The sequence below is a fragment of the Loxodonta africana genome, chromosome 15 (assembly GCF_030014295.1).
Source record: "Loxodonta africana isolate mLoxAfr1 chromosome 15, mLoxAfr1.hap2, whole genome shotgun sequence".
Classification (NCBI taxonomy): domain Eukaryota; kingdom Metazoa; phylum Chordata; class Mammalia; order Proboscidea; family Elephantidae; genus Loxodonta; species Loxodonta africana.
In genome coordinates this window covers 66841674-66864899 of record NC_087356.1, presented here as the reverse complement: position 1 = coordinate 66864899, position 23226 = coordinate 66841674, and the positions used below count along the sequence as shown (strand labels likewise).

The 23226-nt window shown below is 36.5% G+C and overlaps 1 protein-coding gene across 1 annotated transcript; it reads left to right on the top strand.

Annotated features, from left to right (window-relative positions):
• Positions 1–12264: 12264 nt before the first annotated feature.
• LOC135227744 (olfactory receptor 8G50-like) lies at positions 12265–14399 on the top strand. Its single transcript, XM_064268353.1, has one exon. It carries the CDS (start codon positions 13449–13451, stop codon positions 14397–14399), a length of 951 nt encoding a protein of 316 aa, XP_064124423.1. The 5' UTR covers positions 12265–13448.
• Positions 14400–23226: the final 8827 nt, after the last annotated feature.

The window sequence follows — 23226 nt, the reverse complement described above, 5'->3', positions numbered from 1 at the left end:
CAGTCACATTTATTGTTAGAAAGGTTCTGATGTTGAGACATTAGACATAGGTCTGCCATCTGAGGTAACATACAATAAGTCAAATCCCTTTACTGTGTTATTAGTCATGTTGATATTTTTTATAAATTTTCTTGATCCATATCTTCAGTTTTCCTGGATAGTTATAATTTGTTAATGGCCATCCTAAAATATAGAACCTAGAACTAAGCACAGTTCACCAGGTGCAACTGATCTTGTGTGGATATCATGTCCCTTATTCTGGGTATTATGTTCCTTTTAATGAATCCTTTGGGATTCATTGCATTTTCAGGTGTCTTTTAAAAAAAAAAAATTTTTTTTTCTTTTCTCTTGATGCAGATCTTTCAAACATGAAGATCTGTTAGTTCAATGCTTCTCAATTTTGAACATTTTGCAAGTCTGGCTAACCCCTATTTATACTTCTGGATTCAGGCTGCTCCCGGAAGCCTTCAATGATCCAGGAGCATAGGGAAATGAACAGCGCACAGAGGCAATCTCTAAATTGCACCCCCCTACACACCAATTTCAAGAAAAGACTTTGATGGCAGTGACATGTCAGCAGAAATGTCTTCCTCCCTTTTTGTCTGGCTGCCTCAGTCAGGTGCCTTTCATGTTTGTGGTGCATGGTAATGTCAGTTGGTGCCTTGTGTCGTGCCCTCTTGGATTCGCAGCTGGGAGCAAATGCCTCCTTCTTCCCCCCACTTGCTATGCCTCTGCAATGACCCCTCATTCTTATTTAGTACCATGTTCACTATGTTCCTGTAGGACCTGTGCAATCCTAACATTTATTACAGTTTCTAGTCTTCCCTTCTCTCTTTCTAGACTATGAGATCCTGAAGGGCAGGGAATCCTATACTATTCATCTCTCTATTTTGAGTGCCCTAAATAATTTCTGACTAGTGGAGGGTGCCCAAATGTCCATGAAATGAAGGAATTTATATTTCACAGAAAAAGTATGTTTATCACTGCTAAAGCTATTCTTTTAAATATCAGTCCATATCTAACAATATCTTCTTGAATTATTATCGTCATATAAGTATTCATTATTCTTTTCTGTGTTGATGCTATCTTTGAATTTTATAATAATTTCTTCTATGGCTTCATCCAACTATTCATAAGATGATTTTTCAAGACAAGACTATGTATAAAGTCATATGGAATGATAATCATAGATTATTCACTTATATTTAGTCTTGAGATGCTCTTTGAGTTCATGTACTTGTAAGGTATTTTTCTGTATTTTCATCCACCACAGATAACCACATCCTGTACATAAGAATATTACAAGAGATTTAGCAACTACTTGACTAACATCAAGAAAACCTAGGACAATAACATCTTTTTATTCTACCAAACCAGTAAAACTCAAAATAAAAAATATCAGCATACCTTAGTAATATTATGCTGACTTTGTTATATTGTTGCTGTGTGTCAGAATGGATTTGATGGCAATGGGCTTGGTTTTGGTTTTAAGCTATGTTCAAGGAGCTCTGCTTGCACAATGGTTAAGAGCTTGCCTACTAACTGAAAGCCTGGAGATTCAAATTAGTTTTTCAAACTGGTTCAGATCATTTCAGTCATGGCAGCCAACGCGAATCCAGAGTAGACCCAATTTTTTTTTTAATTTGTGTAATCCGGAAACATAACTGAAATGAGAAAAATTACAGATCGAAGCCCTGGAATGGGTGACTACGAAGAGGGGTAGTGAGTCCTTTCAGGAGTCTGATGTGTGAGACTGGATTATTGCCAGGACTGAGGAGAGTGACACACATTCAAAGTGGTGTGGTCAGTTGCCATCTGGAACAGGCACCGCCGTTTCCAATTCTTCTCAAAATCTGACAGACATGAGACTTTGTTGCGATGCAATGCGTATGCTACCCTTGTTTTCCAAGAGGGAGATTAAGTTTCTAGCAGGACTTCAAACCATAAATTTTCCCTCTAGGTATGGTTCCAGTTCACCTCAAATTTAAAAATTTGGGTCTGTTCCGGTTTTGCCTCCTCGGCCATGATTGAACTGGGTAGAACCCTTGGAAGCCAAGTTCAGACTCTAGCATCTCCACAGGAGAAAAGCCCCAGTGATCTGCTCACGTAAATTTTACAACATAGGAAATCCTATGGGGCAGTTCTACACTACACACTATAGGGTCACTATGACTTGGAATCTACAGCAATGGTTTTTTTTTTGTTTTTGGAAGCTACATTTAAGGAGCCCTAAGTTTTTTTTTAAGGGCGCATAGTTAAGTGCTCAGCTGCTAATTGAAAGTTTGTCAGTTAGAAAACACCAACTGCTTGATGGGAGAAAGACATGGAAGTCTGCTTCTGTAAAGATTTGAAGTCTTAGAAACCCTATGGGGCAGTTCTACCCTGTTCTGTAGGGTCATTATGAGTTGAAATGGACTCAACGAGAATGGATGTGGTTTGTTTTTCGGTTATATTTATCTTATTTCCATATTTCTTGATTTGTTTTCTCTGACAAAAGACATAGGAGAAAAATTCAAATAGATATATATCTACCCCATGTATGTAACTTATGATTGCAAAGGCATATGTTTTTCTTGCTAATGTATTAGAGAGAGAGAGAGAAAGACTATAATTGTAAAAGATAGTCATAGTTTTTGAGTCATAGTTTTTGAGGCAATACAGCATTCCTTTTTCGACTAGGGGAATACTTCATTGTTTGGACAAGACCTTAAGGGTATGTTTGAAATAAATGAAGTGGTATATACCAGGTATAACCTAGATGGGAAAGGCTTAGAGAAGGGTGGTAAACTCTCAGCCTGGAGGTACTACTTTGTGGTTGTTGCTGTGGTGTTGGTAGCGCTGGTGGTTTATTATTTATAACGTCTTTGTTTTTTTTTTTTTTATTATTTTGACATATAATCACGTACCACAAAATTTCCACTTTTAATGGGTGTGAATCAGTGTTTTTAAGTATGTTCATACAGTTGTACAACTCTCACAACTATTTAATTTTTCAGCATTTTCATCATCCCCACAAAAACAATCCCCACACTCATTGGCAGTCACTGTTCACTCTCCCCTCCCCCTACCACTTGGCAGACACTAAGTTCTTTTCTGTCTCTACAAGTCTCTTTTGAACTTTTCATATGACTGGAATCATACAATTGTTGGCCTTTTGTGAATGGCTTTTTCACTTAACAGAATATTTTTAATTCATAGCTTGACATGTCTTAGTACTTCATTCCCTCTTATTGCAGAATAACATTCCTTTTTATGGAATGTTATTCTGCAATATACCACATTTTTTTTATTCATTTATCACTTTATGGACATTTAGGCTATTTTCACTCTTTGTTATGAATATTTCTTTTCTGAACATTCATGTATAAGTTTTTATGTGTACGTATGTTTTCAATCTCTTGGCTATGTACCTAAGAGTGTAATTGCTGGCTAACACTGTATTTAGCATTTTGATGAGCTGCCTAAGCAGCTCCTCCATTTTACAATCCCACCAGCAATGTATTGTCTAAACTTCTTATTGTCTATCTTTTTAATTATAGTCTTCCTAGTGAGTGTGAAGTGTTGTCTCATTGTGGTTTTTACTTCCATCCTTTTATTGATTAATGATGTTGACCATCTTTTAATGTGTTTATAAGACATTTGTATATCCTTTTTAGAGAAATGTCTATTCAAGTTTTTTGCTCATATTTTCATTGGGTGTTTGTCTTTTTACTCTTGTGTTGTAAGAATTCTTAACATATTCTAGACTTTTTTGTGATTAGGTGCCATGAAGTCAATTTCAGCTCACAGTGATACCCATGTGACAGATAGGAATTACCCTATAGGGATTCCTAGGCTGTAATCTTTACGTGAGCAAATCACCAAGTTTTTCTCCCATGGAGCCATTTGGTGAGTTTGACCTACGAAACTTTTGGTTAACAGCTGAGCACTTAACCACTACTCCAACAAGTCTCCTTTACATACTCTAGATATTAGACCCTTATTACATAGTGTTGTTATTGTTTGGTGTGTCCTGTCAGTTCGGATTCATAGTGACACTATATGCAACAAAATGAAACACTATCCTGTCCTTTCCTGTGCCGTCCCCATGATCATCGTTATGCTTGAGCCATTGTTGCATCTGCTGTGTCAATCCATCATGTTTAGGCTCCCCCTTTTTTTCGCTGACTCTCTACCAAGCATGATGTCCTTCTCTAGGGACAAATCCCTCCTAATAACATGACAAAAGTATGTGAGATGAAGTCTCACCATCCTCCCCTCTAAGGAACATTCTGGCTGTACTTCTTCCAAGACAAGTTTGTCCATTCTTTTGCTAGTCCATTGTGTAGTCAATATTCTTCACCAGCACTATAATTAAAAGGCACCAATTCTTCAGTCTTCCTTATTCATAGCCCAGCTTTCCCATGCATATAAGGTGACTGAAAAGACCATGGCTTGGTCAGGCACACCTTAGTCCTTAAAGTGATGTCTTTGCTTTTTAACACTTTAAAGAGGTCTTTTACAGCAGATTTGCCCAATGCAATGTGTCATCTGATTTCTTGGCTGCTGCATCAATCAGATGTTGATTATTAGATATATGCTTTGAAAATATTTTCTTCCATTTTGTAGGTTGTCTTTTCATGTTTTTGTTAATGTCTTTTAATGTAATTTTTTTTCTTTTATTTTTGTTGCAATCCAGTTAATCTATTTTTGTTGTTGTTGTTTTGTTGTTGCTTTTGCTTTTGGTGTCATATCTAAGAAACCATCACACAATCCAAGGTCCCAAAAATTTGCTCTTATATTTCTTTCAGTAGTGTTATGGTTGTACTTTTTTACATTTAGATCAGTGATATATTATGAGTTAATTATGTATGGTGTGAAGAAGGGGGTCCAGCTTCACTCTTTTGCACCTGGACATCCAGTTTTCCTACATTGTTTGTTGAAGACAGTATTCTTCCCCCATTGAATGGTCTTGGCACCCTAGTCAAAAGTCAATTGACCATAGTTGTATGGGTTTATTTCTGAGCTTTCAATTCTTTTCCATTTATTTGTATGTTTGGCCTTATGCCTGTATCATACAGTTTTGATTACTGTTGCTTTGTATTGAATTTAGAAATGAGTAATAGTTACTCTTCCATTTTTTTTCTTTTCATTAAAATTTGTTTTGACTGTTTAAGTCCCCTTGAATTTCCTTACGAATTTCTGGATTAGCTTGTGCAAAAAAAGAACCTGGGAGTTTAATACCAATTGCTTTGATGCCGTACATAAATTTGGGGAGTACTGTCATCTTAACAATATCAAGCTTCTGATTGCTTAACATGTGATGGTATTCTATTGACTTAGGTCTTTCTTAAGTTCTTTAAAAAATGTTTTGTACTTTTCAGTGTACATGTCTCGAATTTCTTCTGTTTAATTTACTTCTAGCTTATTCTTTTTGATGCTATTGCAAATGTATTTTTTTTCTAATTTCAGTTTGGAGTATTCTTTGTTAGTACATGACTGCTGCTTCTGTGGGTATTGATTGTGGATCCAAGTAAAATGAAATCCTTGACAACTTCAATCTTTTCTCCATTTATTATGATGTTGTTTTTTGGTCCAGTTATGAAGATTTTCGTTTTCTTTATGTTAAGGTATAGTCAATACTGAAGGTTGTAGATTTTGAACTTCACAGTAAGTGCTTCAGGTCCTCTTCACTTTCAGCAGGCAAGGTCCTTGTGTCATCAGCATATCAGAGGTTGTTAATGAGTTTTGCTCAATCCTGATGCCCTGTTTTCCTTCATACAGTCCAGATTTTAGGATTTATTTTTCAGCATTCAGAATAAGTATGGTGAAAAGATACAACCCTGACACACAACTTTACTGATTTTGAACCATGCAGTATCTCCTTGTTCTGTTTGAACAACTGCCTCTTGGTCTTGTACAGGTTCTGCATAAGTACAGTTAAGTGTTCTGGAATTCCTGTTCTTCACAATGTCATCCCAATTTGTTAAGTAAGATCACAGAACTGAATGCTTTGCATAGTCAATAAAACACAGGGAAACCTCTTCCTGGTATTCTCTGCTTTCAGCCAAGATCCATCTGACATCAGCAGTGATATCCCAGGTTCCACATCCTCTACTGAATTGACTTGAATTTCTGGTAATTTCCTGTGTATGTACTGCTGACACCATTTTTTAAGTGTTTTCAGCAAAATTTTACTTTTTTGTGATATTAATGTATTGTTACAAAATTCCCACCTTCTGTTGGATCACCTTTCTTTGGGAAGGTGCATATATGGATCTCTTCTATTAGGTTAGCCTGGAAGCTTTCCTTCAAATTTCTTCGCATAGAGGAGTGAGTGCTTTCAGGCCTGAATCTTTTTGTTGAAACATTTCAATTGATATCCCATCAATTCCTGGAGCCGTGTTTTTCAGCAATGCCATCAGTGAAGCTTGAACTTCCTGAAATGAATAAATGTTGACCAACTCTTTTTGTTACAGTGACTCTTTGTATTCCTGCCATCTTCTTTAAATGCTTCCTGAGTTGTTAAATATTTTGCCCATAAAATCCCTCAAATTGCAACTCAAATCTTGAATTTTTTTCTTCAGTTCTTTGAGCTTGAGAAATATTGATCATGCTCTTTCCTTTTGGTTTTCTAGCTCCAGGCCTTGGCATATTTCATTGTAATACTTTACTTTTTTCTTCTTGATCCATTCTTTGAAATCTTCTGTTCAGCTCTTTTACTTCATAATTTCTTCTTTTCTCTTTAGCTAATCTAAGTTCAAGAACAAGTTTTGGTTTTCTTCTCATATCAATTTTTGGCCTTTTTTCCCCTATTTTTTGTCTTTTTATGACTTTTAGCTTTGTTCATTTATGATGTCCTTGGTGTCATTCTACAACTTGCCTGGTCTTTAGTCATTAGAGTTCACTGTATCAAATCTGTTCTTGATATGGTCTCTAAATTCAGGCAGGATATACTCAAAGTTGCGTTTTGGCTCTTGTGAACTTCTTTTAATTTTCTTCAGCTCCAGTTTGAACTTATGTATGAACAATTGATGTTTGGTTCTGTAGTTGGCTCCTGACCTTGCTCTGGCTGATGATACTGAGCTTCTCCATCATATCTTTCCACAGATGTAGTCAATTTGATTCCTGTGTATCCATCCGGTGACATCCAGCTGTTTAGTAACCATTTATGTTGTGAAAAGGTATTTCCAGTTAATAAGTTGTTGATCTTGGAAAATTGTATCATGCTATCTCCCATGTCATTTTTATCACCAAGACCATATTTTCCAGCTGTTGTTCCTTCTTCTTTGTTTCAAACTCACTTTAGTTTTCAAAAAAGTCACATAATTGTTTACCTGAGAAGATAATCAATTTTTCTGGTACTATTACTAAATTCTAGACAAATCACTTTTAAATTGTAACTTTGTGGTGTTATGATGCTACTTACAGACTAACAGGCCCTCATTCAAAAGAATTCTTTCACAGTCATGGGTAAACTCTACTATAGATAAGAAGCTTCAACAACAAAACTATTTCCTATTAACAAACAAAAACTTTCAAAATATAATGATTTAAGATTTTAGAGGATTTAATTCTAATAGTAATCCACAAAGTAGTAAGCATGTGAAAATTGCTAACAGCAAGGACTGAGATTACTTTATAATAACTTTCGTCATTAGTATTGTACTTGAACCATCTTGCAACATGAAAGCATATGACTACATGGAAGGTGAAATTTTGGCTTTATATTTACTTGTTTTCAGCTATCACTTGCATGATATAAGCACAAATACCTTCAGCAAACATTTTAGTGGCAGAATGACACCTTGTTCTTATAACAGGAGAATTTCAGATGAAATTGACAATTTAGGAAAGGTATTTTTTTTTATTTGTTATTTGATTTATTTAAAGTTGTAAACTTAGTCACATCCCTCTCTCCATCCACCATTCATTGAGCAATCTGAGCATGGATAAATGACAAGAGCAGGATTCAGCTCTGTGGGATCTAGTCTAGATGCTGGTCTAATTGGAATCACACAAAAATGTTAATTATTGCTATCACAATTTTTTCAAGTTCTACTGTACTGTTAATCTAGCATGAATTTTGCACAGGTTTTTTCTTTTAATCACTTTGGTATTTTGAAAAGATATCAGTATTAGTTTGAATATTTTATTTTTACTTTTATTTCCCAGAATTATGTCAAATTTATCTGTAGAATTAGGAAACCATTGTCCACATCTGTATTGAAAATCCTCAGGGTCATCATGAACAACTCACTTAAGTCTCTCAAGTTTCAGTTCTTTCATCTATAAAATGGGAATGATAAGTTCATCCCACATATGGCCCTAGGGAAAATATATCATATATTATTTATGAATTGTCCAGACAGTTCTAATCACATAGTAAACACTGAATAATATCACCCTAGAATAAATAGTAATATCACCCTCACGTTCATTCTTATCTCAACACTTTTTTTTTTGTTTTTGATACACCATCAATCTTTGATGATATCTTCTGGATTTCTTTCTTTTGAACATAGACAGTCATCATGGTATCCCATGCCAAGAACTCATCAGTGCTCTTCAAAACTCACATCTCAGAGATACATACGTTCTTTCTGCTTTGGTCTTTAATGTCATTGAGGGAGTAATAAAAGATCTGATTTGAAAGTGAGTTCAAAATACACCAAGAAAACGCACATAAGACATACAAAGACAACATGTCCTAAATACCAAGTAAGATTTTTATTCTGCAGCCATGGTCCTCCAGAACAAAAGCCACAACCCTCATGGACCATGTCAGGTTAAAAAAAAAAAAGTTATATAAGAGTATATAGCACATGGTGTTTTCAGAATGAATGAGTTTTACCTTTAATTTTAGGAACTTCTGGCTTCTCATTGGGAAATGAACTTCCTTCCTGGATGTGGTTCAATTTGAGTGATATACTAAATGTTAGCTATCCTGTTACTTTTCAGAGCCACTATTTCCATATTTTTGATTTGGTGCCAGAAATCAAAGTACTCTCTAAAAGGTAACCTGTGTACATCAGTTGTTGATAATAATTTTTGTACTTTACATTAATACTTTCCTCACATTAACTGCAGTTAGTTTTTTTCTGATATGACAAAGAGATAAGATACGAAGGCAGATATGACAATTACTAGTATACTTATTTCATGTATGAGGTAGCTAAGGTTCATTGTGGTTAAATATTTGCCAGTAGTGAGGCATATTATAAACAAGTGATCAGTGTATGAGATAAATTCTGTCTATCTCTGTATGGGTCCCTCCCTGTTTCACCTTCTGTTTCTCCTTGTAACTACTCATGCTTGCACTCCTTTCTAATCTCTTTGTCATTTCAGAGAAACTATCCACTATTGTACCCTATGCATCTGTCAGTTTGTGTGTACTGGGGAGGCTTGTGTGTTGCTGTACTGCTGGAAGCTATGCCACTGGTACTCAAATACCAGCAGGGTCCCCCATGGTGAACAGGTTTCAGCTGAGCTTCCAGGCTAAGACATACTAGGAAGAAGGAACTGGAGGTCTACTTCTGAAAGGAATTCGCCAGTGAAAACCTTAGGAATATCAGGAGAACATTGTCTGACATAATGCTGGAAGATAAGTGCCTCACTTTGGAAGGCACTCAAAAGACAACAGGGGAAGAGCTGCCTCCTCAACTAGAGTCGACCTTAATGACATGAATGTAGTCAAGCTTTTGGAGTCTTCATTTGCTAATATGGCATGAATCAAAAAGAGGAGAAAGAGCTGCGAATACCCATTAATACTAGGAACATAGAATGCATGAAGTATGAATCTAGGAAAATTTGGTGTCATGAAAAATGAAATGGAATGCATTAACATTGATATCTTAGGAAGTAGTAAGCTGAAATGGCCTGGCATTGGCCAATTTGAATTTTCAATCACGTGTTCTACATTGTTGGGAATGACAGCTTGAAGATGAATGGCATTGCGTTTATTGTCAAAAATAATACTTCAAGATCTATCCTGTAGTACAACAGTATCAGTGATAAGATAATATCCATATCCCTTGAGGAAGACCAGTTAATATGGCTATTATTCAAACTTATGCACCAACTACTAATGCCAAAGATGAAGAAATTGAAGTTTTTACCAGCTTTTGCAGTCTGAAATTGATCAAAACTACAATCGGGATGCATTGATAATCAGTGGTGACTGGAATGCAAAAGGTGGAAACAAGGATGAAGGACTGGTAGTTGGAAAATATGGCCTTGGTGATAGAAAGGATGTTGAAGATCACATGATAGAATTTTGCAAGACCAACAAATTCTTCATTGCAAATACCATTTATCAACAACATAACTGCCAACTATACAAGTGAACCCCACCAGATGGACCTCACCAGATGCAATACACAAAAATCAAATCAACTACATTTGTGGAAAGAGACAATGGAAAAGCCCAAGATTATCAGTCAGAACAAGGCCAGGGGCTGACTTCAACAGACTATCAATTACTCATATTCAAGTTCAAGTTGAAGCTGAAGATAATTAGAATGAGTCCATGACGGCCAAAGTAGAAACTTAGGTATAAACCACCTGAATTTGGAGACCATTTGAAGAATAAATTTGACCTGTTGAACACCAGGATGGAAGACCAGATGAATTGTGGAATGACATCAAAGACATCATATATGAAGAAAGCAAGAGGTCATTAAAAAGACAGGAAAGAAAGAATATATAAAAATGGATGTCAGAAGAGACTCTGAAACTTGCTCTTGAATCTTGAGTAGCTAGAGAAATAGAAGAAATGAAGTAAAAGAGCTAAACAGAAGATTTCAAAGGGTGGCTCAAAAAGACAAAGTAAAGTACTATAATGACATGTGCAAAGGCCAGGAGTTATAAAACAAAAAGGAATTGCTTGGCATTTCTCAAGTTGAAAGAACTGAAGAGAAAATTCAAGCCTCAAGTTGCAATGGTGAAGGATTCTGTGGGCAAAATAGGGAAGGATGCAGAAACCATCAAAAAAGATGGAAGTAATACACAGAGTTTCTGTACTAAAAATAATTTGTTGACGTTCATCCATGTCAGGAGGTAGCTTGTGACCAGGAAGCAATGGTAATAAAGGAAGAGGTCCAAGGTTCACTGAAGGTATGTATTGGCAAAAAAGAAGGCTCCAGGAGTTGACGGAATATTAATTGAGATGTTCCAACAAATGCATGAAGCACTAGAAGTGCTTACTCATCTATGCCAAGAAATTTGGAAGAGAGCTACCTGGCCAACTGACTAGAATAGATTGATATTTATGCCTATTCCAAAGAAAGGTGATCCAACCAAGTGTGAAAATCATGGAACACTATCATTAATGTCAAAACAAAATTTTTTTGAAGATCATTCAAGAGTGGTTACATCAGCACATTGACAGGGAACAGCCAGAAATTCAAGCTAGATTCAGAAGAGAACATGGACCTGGGAATATCATTGCTAATGTCAGATGCATTCTGGCTGAAAGCAGAGAATACCAGAAAGATTTTTACCTATGTTTTATTGACTAAAGGCATTCGACTGTGTGGATCATAACAAATTATGGGCAATATTGAAAAGAATGGGAATCCAGAACATTTAATTTTGCTAAGGAGGAGACTATAAACAGATCTAGAGGCAGTTGTTGAAACAGACCAAGGGGATACTGCTTGGTTTAAAGTCAGGAAAGATGTGCTTCAGGGTTGTATATTACACCACATTAATTCTGTCTGTATGTTTAGCAAATAATATAAAAGCTTGGCTGAATAAAGAAGAAAAGGGCATCAGAATTGGAGGAAGATTCATTAACAACATGCTGCACATTTTTTTTTTATGTGCAGTTGACACAACCTTCCTTGCTGAAAGTGAAGAGGACTTGAAGCACTTACTGATGAAGATCAAAGACTACAGCTTTCAGTATGGATTACACCTCAAAATAAAGAATCCAAAAATCCTTACAAATGGACCAATAAGCAACATCATGATAAACAGAGAAAAGTTTGCAGTTCTCGAGGATTTCATTTTACTTGGATCCACAATCAACACCCAAGAAAGCAGAAGTCAATATATCAAATGGCACATTTCATTGGGCAAATCTGCTATGAAAACCAAAAACCAAACCAAACCTGTTGCTGTCGAGTCAATTCTGACTCACAGTGCCCTATAGGACAGAGTAGAACTGCTCAATAGATTTTCCAAAAAATGCCAGGTGGATTCGAAATTCTGACCTTTTGGTTAGTAGCCATAGCTGTTAACCACTATGCTACCAGGGTTACAAAGCAAAGATTCCACCTTTAAGAATAAGGTGTGCCTGACCCAAGCCATAGTGTTTTCAATTGCCTCATATGCATGACAAAGTTGGAAAATGAATAAGGGAGACTGTGGGAGAATTAACATCTTTGAAATATGGTGTTGAATATACCATGGACTGTTAAAAGAATGAACAAATCCACCTTGGAATAAATACAGCCAGAATGCTCCTTAAAAGTAAGGATAACAAGACTTCATTCACATACTTTGGACATGTTATCAGGAGGGATCTGTCCCTGGAAAAGGACATCCTGCTTGGTAAAGTAGAGGGATAGCGTAAAAGAAGATGACCTTCGAGACGGATTGATACAGTGGTTGCAACAATGGATTCAAGCATAACAATTGTGAGAATGGCAAAGGACTAAGCCATGTTTTGTTCTGTTGTACATAGGGTGGTTATGAGTCAGAACCAACTCATGGCACATTACAACAGTGATTATTGTGGAATTGCTGTATAGTGCAAATAGTTAATGTCCCTCAGAAGAAAATCCTGGTGATCTATTGCCAAAAAATCAGCCATTGAACATTCTGTGGAGCACAGCTCTACTCTGACACACATGGGGTTGCCATGATCAGAATCAACTAGATCGTAACTGGTACTTAGTACCTGCTGGTATTTGTATTGCAGAAAAGCTGAGAGGATTGGAAACAGACATGGAAAGTGCGTCATTGTTGTCACTGTTAGTGGTGCCATTGAGTAGATTTTCAACTCATATCGATCCTGCATGACAGAGTAGAACTACCTCTATAGGATTTTCTAGGATGTAACTTTACAGAAGCAGATTGTCACATCTTTTTCCCACAGAGCCACTGCATGTGTTTGAACTGTCAGCCTTCCAGTTAACAGCCGAGGACTTAACCATTGTACCACCAAGGCTAAAGGCACATAATATTCTAACTTTCAGAACTGTTGTTTGGATGTTCAGAGACTGGCTAGTACTAAGGCCCACCCCTGTAGCACAGAAACAAAAAAATAAATAATTTCACCTGATGTTTATTTGTATGACTGGTAATACTGGGATCCCAGAGTCTTTAACTTCCAGCAAGGAGCAGGGACAGGGAGAGAGAACTGGAGATACCTGAATGATAAGATTTCATCTGTTTCCCACCCCACAAGTAAATACCTCCCTCAAATTTCTTCTTCTCTTCCCCCATAGAATCTCCAGAAGAAAATGGCAGCAGGAAATCATTCCATGGTGACTGAGTTCATTCTTGCAGGGCTGACAGAAAAGCCAGAACTCCAGCTCCCCCTCTTTCTTTTCTTCCTAGGAGCCTATGTGATCACAGTGATGGGGAACCTGGGCATGATCACACTGATTGGGTTCAGCTCTGACCTGCACACCCCCATGTACTATTTCCTCAGCAGTTTGTCCTTCATTGATCTCTGCCAATCCACTGTCATTACTCCCAAAATGCTGCTGAACTTTGTGACAGAGAAGAACACGATTTCTTACCCTGAATGCATGACTCAGCTCTATTTCTTTATTGTTTTTGCTATTGCAGAGTGTCATATGCTGGCTGTGATGGCATATGATCGATACACTGCCATTTGTAACCCATTGCTTTACAATGTCAACATGTGTTATCAGGTCTGCTCCTGGTTGGTAATTGAGGTATATACGATGAGTTTGATTGGTGCTACAGCTCACACAGGTTGTATGCTAAGAGTGGTTTTCTGCAAGGCTAAAATAATCAACCATTACTTCTGTGATGTTTTTCCACTACTGGAGCTCTTGTGCTCCAGCACTTATATCAATGAAGTGGTAGTTTTGTGCTTCACTGTATTTAATATTCTTGCACCAACCTTGGCCATCCTTGGCTCCTATGTCTCTATCATTGCCAACATCCTGAAGATCAGCTCCACTGAGGGCAGGTCCAAAGCCTTCAGTACATGCAGCTCCCACATCTTGGCTGTTACACTCTTCTATGGTTCTATAGCATTCATGTACCTGCAACCATCAAATGTCAGCTCCATGGACCAAAGCAAAGTGTCTTCTGTGTTTTATACCATTATTGTGCCAATGCTGAACCCTCTGATCTATAGCCTGAGGAATAAGGATGTCAAAGTTGCTCTCAATAAAATCATTAAGAAAAGATTATTTTGCGTTAGCAAAGGTGTATAATTCTTGGAGAAGATTCAGTAAGAATACATTCAGAGACAGCAACATATATACACACGTAGTGAAATTATTGCCAACACTTGTTTATTTGGAAGAAAGATTCCAAGTATGGATTGGTTTCATAGTGTCACATGGGGGGCAGTCACCTGGAGAGCAATGTCAATTCCAGGAAATCCCAGAGGTCACCCATAGTAACCCATATTTCCTCTCATCATTTTTTAGAATATCTTCAAAGGCCTTTATGTGGGGAGATTATAATTTATATACCTGGAATTTGGCACTTTGTTAGGTAAGGTTTACCTATCGTAATTAATGGAACTCTGGTGGTGCAGTGGTTAAGAGATTGGCTGCTAACCCAAAGGTCAGCCGTTTGAATTCACCAGCCACTCCTTACAAACCCTATGGGGCAGTTCTACTCTGTCCTATAAGGTCACAATGAGTTGGAATCTACAGCAATGGGTTTGGTTATCATAATTAATGGAATGATCCATTTGGTCTGTATCTTTTGATCTTCTTAATACTTTCTGTATTGGTCCTTGCTTACTAATAAGTGTAGAAATAAACTTTTTTGGAAAAATGTTATGTCTAAAATACTTGTAATCATTTGAAATCTGTGAAATTTAATTCCTGCTGGTTACTAAATGCAGAGAACCATATTAAGGAATATGGGGGAAGATGATGGCTGATAAGACATAATGCCTGCCCACAGGATGATAACACCATAATGGAAGAGACTGATAGACTCATCAGGGCTGAATACATTATGTGTTGTTACTTATTTCTTTTGCAACATTCTTTTCTTCACAGTTTTAGTATTGTGCTATCACCTCCATTTCCCTGAGAATGCCATATTCATTTTCCCCTATTTCTAAAGAGTTTTCTGTTCACCCATATTGTAGAATCACAGATGTAGAAGTGACATCCTTTGACTATGCATTGAAATCGTATGGATCACATATTCACATGCAAATGTTAAAATTGGAAAATTATTTTCTGACTAATGTCATGTACCTATCTTACTAACTAAAGACTCAATATTTATTCTGGAAATAGAATTTGGCAGAATTATTCTGTACACACTCAATAATTGTCTGTGGTTTCAACTAAAAATTTGTGGCTCTCCCTTCTTACCTAGTAAAGAGGACTTTAAAATAGAAAATGTGAATCAGGTGATAGTTTGGGAAGACTTCTAAGCAATAAATTCCCTCCTCTTCTGTTTTCCCAGATAAGTTCCCGTTGATGATTTTGAGAATATCAACCAGAAAACTCCTGTTAGTCCTCCTAGGAGGCAATAAACCAAAAAAAGAAAGAAAGAAAGAAAAGAAAATGATTGATGTGAACTCGTTTCTGCTAATAACTCTCAGCAGCTCTTGGTGGCACCAGCTTCTCCTGCCAGTTGCTGAGCTCCCACATCCTGTCTTGCTGGTGGTAGCAGCATCTGAATGTATTTCCACATTTCTCCCTAGAATGGTTCTTCAGACTTTTAAAGACCAATATTTCACAACCACTTCTTGATGAGAACTCCTGGTGTGTTCTGTTTAATGCTTCTGACAGTCAGCACCTCCAAAACAGTTGCATTAAAGACAAAGCATGGGCATCTCCAAATAACATCATTCTCTTGACTGCTCATCTCTTTAAAGCTATGCCCAGAGGCAGAGCACAGGGCTACTGGGGCTTTTGCTACCAAGCATGAGCATTTACACCTGGTTAAAGTGTATTTTTAAAATCATCTGACTAGACTGGTATGCCTAAAACTGTGCTTGCTTTCTCTTCAGCTTGCCATCAAGTAGGAAACATTAATACCCCAATGCAATGTCACCCTTTACTTCCTACATAAAATCACAAGTTGTAACAAGAGGGGTGAGGATATTTCCCTCTTTGGAAACTACAGGAAACTTCTTTCTTGGTTTTCTGTGAACTAATCCATTCTTATCTCCACATCGCATGTCTTAATCCTGCAAAAAAAAGTCTAGTTGCTTATATAACTATCTATGTGTATACATAGATAGATATACATGTATGTGATCTATATATTGGTATACATATATGTGTAATGTATACATGCATGTATGTGTATTATATACATAAATATATACTGCTTGTATATGTTTTACAAGGGTTGTGTGAGTAATTTTTATTGTATTACTCCAGGCATTGAATAAACAGTACACAGTGAGAAACTATTTGCACTGATGGGTGATATGCTGAAATATCTGTTTATAAGAATCCTATGTGTTTCAGAGGATTTATTTATATAATAAAGCTTTTTAAAGGTGTTAATGAGGATAAAAGTGCCTGAACCATCTCTAGTTATTCTGAGAACTGGTAGAAGACATGCTATTAAAACATTAGGATAGATATCTGCCAGATTCTAAAGGGGAAATAAAGCTCTATCACGAAAGAGAGAGAGAGAGATAACCTGGAAGAAAGAAGCTTTAACAAATTAGAAAAGTACAAACTGCATTAAAAAAAAAAAGTTTTTTTTAGGGCTTATCAAGTACCATTACTGAAGGATACATATAATCAAAAGTTTTAATAATAGGGAAAAAAATGCTCCAGTAAGTATTTCTAACCCTTAGCCCTACGATGAACTTGCATGATGTTCTCACACTAAGTTTGTCTTTCATTCCCTCTGATATAAGTATATTTTAATATCCGAAAGAAAACAATCCTTCCTTTACAAATCGCATTGTCACGGACCATCATTATGTCACAGGGACAGAGTTGAGTTTTACCTTCTGTATTAGTTAGGATTAGGTCTGGCTGTGAGACACACACACACACACACACACACACACACACGCATATACCAGAGTGCCTTAAACCAGAAGACAATTCAAGGCCTGGTCTGGTGGAGCACTCATCAGGGACCTAACCTTCTTATAACTTGTTCCTCTGTTGGCGCCAACATGTAGCTTTTACCTTATGGTCTTAGATAATAGCTCCAAATCCATCATTCATTTCTACCACGCAGTCAGCAGAAACGGAGCTGTGAAGGAGAAGGAAATGTCCCCTCACATGCAGAACACTATATTGAAGGGACACTAATATCCACTAACATTCCTTTGGTTCGACTTAGTCGCATTGCAAACCTGGATGCAAGGGAGACTGAGAAATGCTTTGGTTATCCTGTATAGCCGTGTGCCAAACTAAGACATATGTTACTGAGGAAGGAAGAAGAATTAATATAAATTATATAATTAGCAGTTTCACCCACACCTTACAAAATTTGTATTTAGTCACAGACAACTCTATGTTTGTGTCTCAAGAGTTTAAGATTTGGATTATGCATTGTATCTAAGAAGAGTAATACTGTTAAATGTGATTAAAACAAAATACATAATGGATAAATAAAATGTATTAATACCTTAAAAGCTATTAAGATATGCTAGAAAGGTATAAACTATGCTGGGTGGAGTAGTTCATAGAACATCTCCACAAAGCTGGACTCATTTCTATGGCCTTGCCTTCATTCATGCCGCTTCCCTATCTTTAAATGGCCTATTGATTCCATTCTGCCTTCCCAAATATTACACACCTTACAATGAAAAACTCAAGTGTCTATTCTCCATGCATTATTTACGGCTCCAAGCTATCATTAGGCACATTTCCATAGTAATGTCCTTTCTGGTATTGTTTACTGTTATCTAATGCTTTTAGATATCCCTACCAAGATTGTCAAATTCTTGAGAATAAAAGCCTGAGTTTTGCCTTGTATCATAAATCTTGGTCTGCTGTTATATAAGTGTTGTTGTTGTCGTGTGTGTATGTGTGCTGTAGAATTGATCCCTACTAATTTTTTTAATAGAGGCCCTATAGGACAGAGTAGAACTGTCCCATAAGGTTTCCCAGGCTGTAAACTTTACAGAAGCGGATCACCAAATTTTTTCTCCCTTGGAGCTGCTGCTGGATTTGAACCACTGACCTTTCAGCTAGCAGTCTAGTGCTTTACACATTGCACCACCAAGGCTCCTTATATAATTATTAATAAGCAGAAATTTTCCAAGGAGTTTATGGATTATTTTGTCACTAAGTTTTTGCCCTTCTCACTCCATTTTGCAAATACTTAAAAATAAACAGATTAAAGCCCTGCAGTGATGAGTAATTAAAACACTTAAGGTAAACACAACTAAGCAAATTATTTCAATTAGTGTATTTATTAATTGTAATTATTACATGAAAATGATAAAACATTTCATGAATATTTTAAATCAATAATTGAAAGTATAAATTTTATACCTAACAATGTAATTAAGTCTTTGTAGAAAATTAAAATAATCTCTATAATGCACGTTTCCAGTTTTAAAAACAATTTCCTTTTACTTTTAAAGGAAAAAAAGGCATTATCACTCCATGTTAGGCTTGTTAGGAGCTCAAGCAATATCTGCAAGATGCTTTCATTCAACCTCCAAATTAAAGTATTCCAAGTATTATTGTTTCATGAGTACATCTTAATATCTAAATACTGTTAGTAGAGATCATTGGAAAAAAATCTTTTAAGTCTTATACCTTTTGTTGTTTTATTTTCCCTGTACAAAATCACTTTGGAAAATATATTTTTTCTATGTCTTCAACATTTCGTGAAATGTTGAATTTTTAAAAATTTAAATAGTTTAGCAAGAAGCCTACTGGAGCTCTAACAACATCTGTTACATCTTTGTTTAAAATCTGTAATGAAACAAGAGAAATAAATTACACTTAGGTGTGAATATTAAATACTTGAGAACCAATGGGAAAGTGGGAAATTCTAATTGTCTCTTTTCCCAAGAGCTGATACCCATGAGACGTGAATCTTTGTGGAAGATCATTATGATTGTTTCTAATCAGATCCTTAGCATCTATACCCCGAGAATAAATGCTTTCTGTCTTATCAACCAATCAAGGCAAAGGGCTAGGTGGCCTTGGGCATCAGCATCATAAGGGATCAAGACCAGTGACTCATAATATTTGCCAAAGTATACTTTGAGGTTATGCCTAACTTACCATCAAAGAGTGCTGCAAGATTAGTATTCAGAACTATCCACTGGGATCATCAGAATCATTTTCTTCTCTAGAACAAAGGAGGAGAAAAGTGTACAGCACTGAACTCTGTGGGAAGAAGGAGGCTTATGTTTGAATCCCAGTCTTTGATTCTTAGAATCTTAGAGTCTTCTGTTCTAGCTTCCCTCCCCAAATACTTAATGATGGACATAATTATTGTATATCTCCACGTGACCTCTGTCTTAGTTATCTAGTGCTGCTGTAATAGAAATATCATGACTAGACGGCTTTAACAAACAGAAATTTGTTTTCTCACAGTTTAGGTAGCTAGAAGTCCAAATTCAGGCTGCTAGCTCAAGGAGAAGGCTTTCTCTCCATTGGCTCTGGAGGAAGGTCCTTGTATTTTCTGAGCTTCTGCTCATGGGCAAACTTCATGTGGGTTGGCACCGCTCTTCCCTCATCTCCGGTCCACTTGGTTGTTTAATCTCTTTTATATCTCAAAAAAGATTGACCCAACATACACCCTACACTAATCCTGCCTCATGAACATAACAAGAGAACCCATTCCCAACTAGGGTTATAACCACAAGCATAGAGATTAGGATTAATGACCCACATTTGGGGGGATATAATTCAATCCAATCCATAACATCCTCACTCTAATATGCACACACACAGGGTTTGTTATCATCTCCCTGTCCTCTACATTATAAAATTATGATAAACACTTCTTTGTTTACTTGTTTCAATTCAGGCACAGACATATCTTTGTTCACTTACATTTAGTCTATGTTAACTTATCTCTAACATTCTTTCAACGGTTTCATTTATCACATTTTTTATTGAGATGCCTATATGCAAGGCACTGTGCTAGGTACTTTTTTGAGTTTAGAGTCTAGGGAAAAGAAAAACCAGTAAATAAATTGTGACAAGTAACACAGACTTAAAAGAATTAAATGATGTTAACTGTAAAAAGAAACAAATTCCTGGATTTATAGACAATGATCTTTATCATGGATTGAATTATGTCACCCCAAATATGTATGTATCAACTTGATTAGGCCATGATTCCCAGTATTGTCCTCCATTTTCTGATTGTAAATTTTATGTTGAGAGGGTTAGGGTAGGATTGTAACGCCACCCTCACTCAGGTTACCTCTCTGATCCAAAGTAAAGGGAGTTTTCCTGGGGTGTGGCCTGCACCACCTTTTATCTCTCGAGATAAAAAGAAAGGGAATCAAGCAGAGAGTTGGGAACCTCATACCACCAAGAAAGCAGCACCAGGAGCAGAGCATGTCCTTTGGACACGGGGTCCCTGCACCTGAGAAACTCCTCGATCAGGTGAAGATTGAGGACAAGGACCTTCCTCCAGAGCCAACAGAGAGAGAAAGCCTTCCCCTGGATCTGACACCCTAAATTTGGACTTGTAACCTACTAGACTGTGAGACAATAAATTTGTCTTTGTTAAAGCCATCCACTTGTAGTATTTCTGTTAGAGCAGCACTAGATAACTAAGACAATCTTATTAACTTGTTTTTTCTGCTATGCCTTAAATATTATATTAGGTTTAATCGGGAGAGGAGTTGAAAGAAGGGGAAAGATGAGGAAACACGATGAGTCAGAACCAAGAGCCTACCAAACATACTTTTGTGAAATAGCTGAAGTATGTGATACTTGTTGGGAAACAAAAGAAGAAATTATAACAAAAGTAATTTCTTGTTAGATATACAAATATTTGAATGACATGAATATTGGTCTGAATTTTGTTTCTAGACCATGGAGAATATTGATGACATTTGAGAGTTTCATATTCAGTAAAATAATTGTGAATCTCTGTATTATTAAATTAACATAAAAAGAACCAACAGGAAAGATTTGCTAAGGAAATAAATTATGACCTGCATTATGGGAATGAAAATGTTGGGCAAAAGAAAGATACTTTAGAGAGAAACTCAATAGATTGTGATTAAAACAACAACACTAACATTTATGAGTTCTTGCCAACAGCCAATAACTGTACTAAGCACCTTCCAGGTGTCGTTTTATTTAATTTTCACAGCACAACCAAGAGATAGATATTAACATCTCTCTCTTTTTTTCAGACCACTGTGTGTCTAAGAATAGTCCAACTAAATTTATGAAATAATGAAATGGTGGGATTGAAAGAGGTACTGAAGATGATATATTCAATGTTCCATCCAGTGCTTTTTCCCTGAACAACATAAATTCTAAGTCGTTATTCAGGCTATGCTCGAACAGTTCTAATTGTGAGTATATGGCTGCATGCTAAGGTGGATGATTTCATTTCTGGATTGCTCTGGCTGCTAGAATGTCCTTATTTCTCGTAAAACAAAATATATCTCTCCATGGCTTCCACAGTTAGTTTCACTTCAGTCTCTTGAAGACATATAGGGAGTCCAAAAAACCAAAAAGTCCATTGTCATCGAGTCCTTTCCAACTCCTTGCAACACTGTAAGACTGAGTAGAACTGCCCCATGGGGTTTCCAAGGCTGTAATGCATACAGAGCTGACTGCCACATCTTTCTCCTGCGGTGTGGCTATTGGATCTGAACCACCAATCTCTCAGTTAGTAGCCGAGCTCTTAACCACTGCACCACCATAGTTTCTTTAAAGATTCTAACACCTCTTAAACATAGCAACATTTTAAACATTTGGAGATAACTATCACATGCTACTTGTATTTTTTTTTTTTGTTAGTTATATACCGCCAGTTTTCTCAGCTATTCCTCAAAACACAAGGTTTCTAAATATATTTCCTGAGGTTACCTAGTTTCTCTATATTCCACATATTATGTCCGAGCTGAACACATTAATCCAACTTTTACTTGAGTATTCAGTGGAATTATGAATTTCTGTGTTTTAGAATCTCTTTGTGTTCTTTGCAAATGTAAACTAATGATATGTAAGTCTTTGTAAAAGTCTACATCACACTGGGGACCCGTATTGCACTTAGACTGAAATCCATTGTATGTTGCAGGTACATGCTCTACCAATCCTCACCGCTGCAATCTTTAACTTCTATAACAAACAAGCTCAGAGTACATGATTATAAATTCTGACCAGCATACAGGACATGTTATGTTTGTCTTCCAAATTTATGTCATTATATTACTCCACTGTGATTGTTCAATTAGAAACAGTAAAAGATAATCCCTCACCCTTGGTGAAGCTGTTGAGACATAAGTGTGGGATCAGCCAGGCAGTTATGGCCCTGCCTTGTAGTCTGCATGAAGGAAGCTGGGACAAAGAGCCACAAAGTTTCAAGATGAAAAGTCTTGGTAGCTTCCAGTTCTTCAGCTTTTTGAGTTAGGATTCTAGAAAGAAAAATAACCAATACTAGTATTAGCAGTTTTCACAGATTTCTGAACACTATGCTTATTAATTAGAAAAAGAATTCACTACATTTCCTTTTTCAGAGTCAAATGAAAATGTAATTATTATGCCTTTTAATACATATGACCTTAATGTATATACATTGAATACAGAAGCAAAAGAAAATAGTCTTTAGAAAAAAACACTAGTAACATTGCCTCTGAATGACCAAAAAAAATTATGAATTTGTGTTTTCTCTTAAAAATTTATAATATTTTTATTTATAAGATCCTTGAAGTCTGTAACTCCTTCTTTGGTCAAATATAATTATTGGATTTTCCAGAGTCACAGAAGAGGCTCGAAGGATCTCTGGAATATTAATCTCTTCTGATGACGGAGTAAATAAAGAGCTCCACATAATCATTTTCTCCCCTCCACACATACACACACATGTGCATACACTCACACACGTAAGCTGTGAAATTATTTTCTAGGTTTTAGACCTGCTGAGGGGATA

Excerpts from the sequence above, each read along its gene's own strand:
- LOC135227744 (XM_064268353.1), top strand. The coding sequence starts at position 13,449 with ATGGCAGCAGGAAATCATTCCATGGTGACTGAGTTCATTCTTGCAGGG.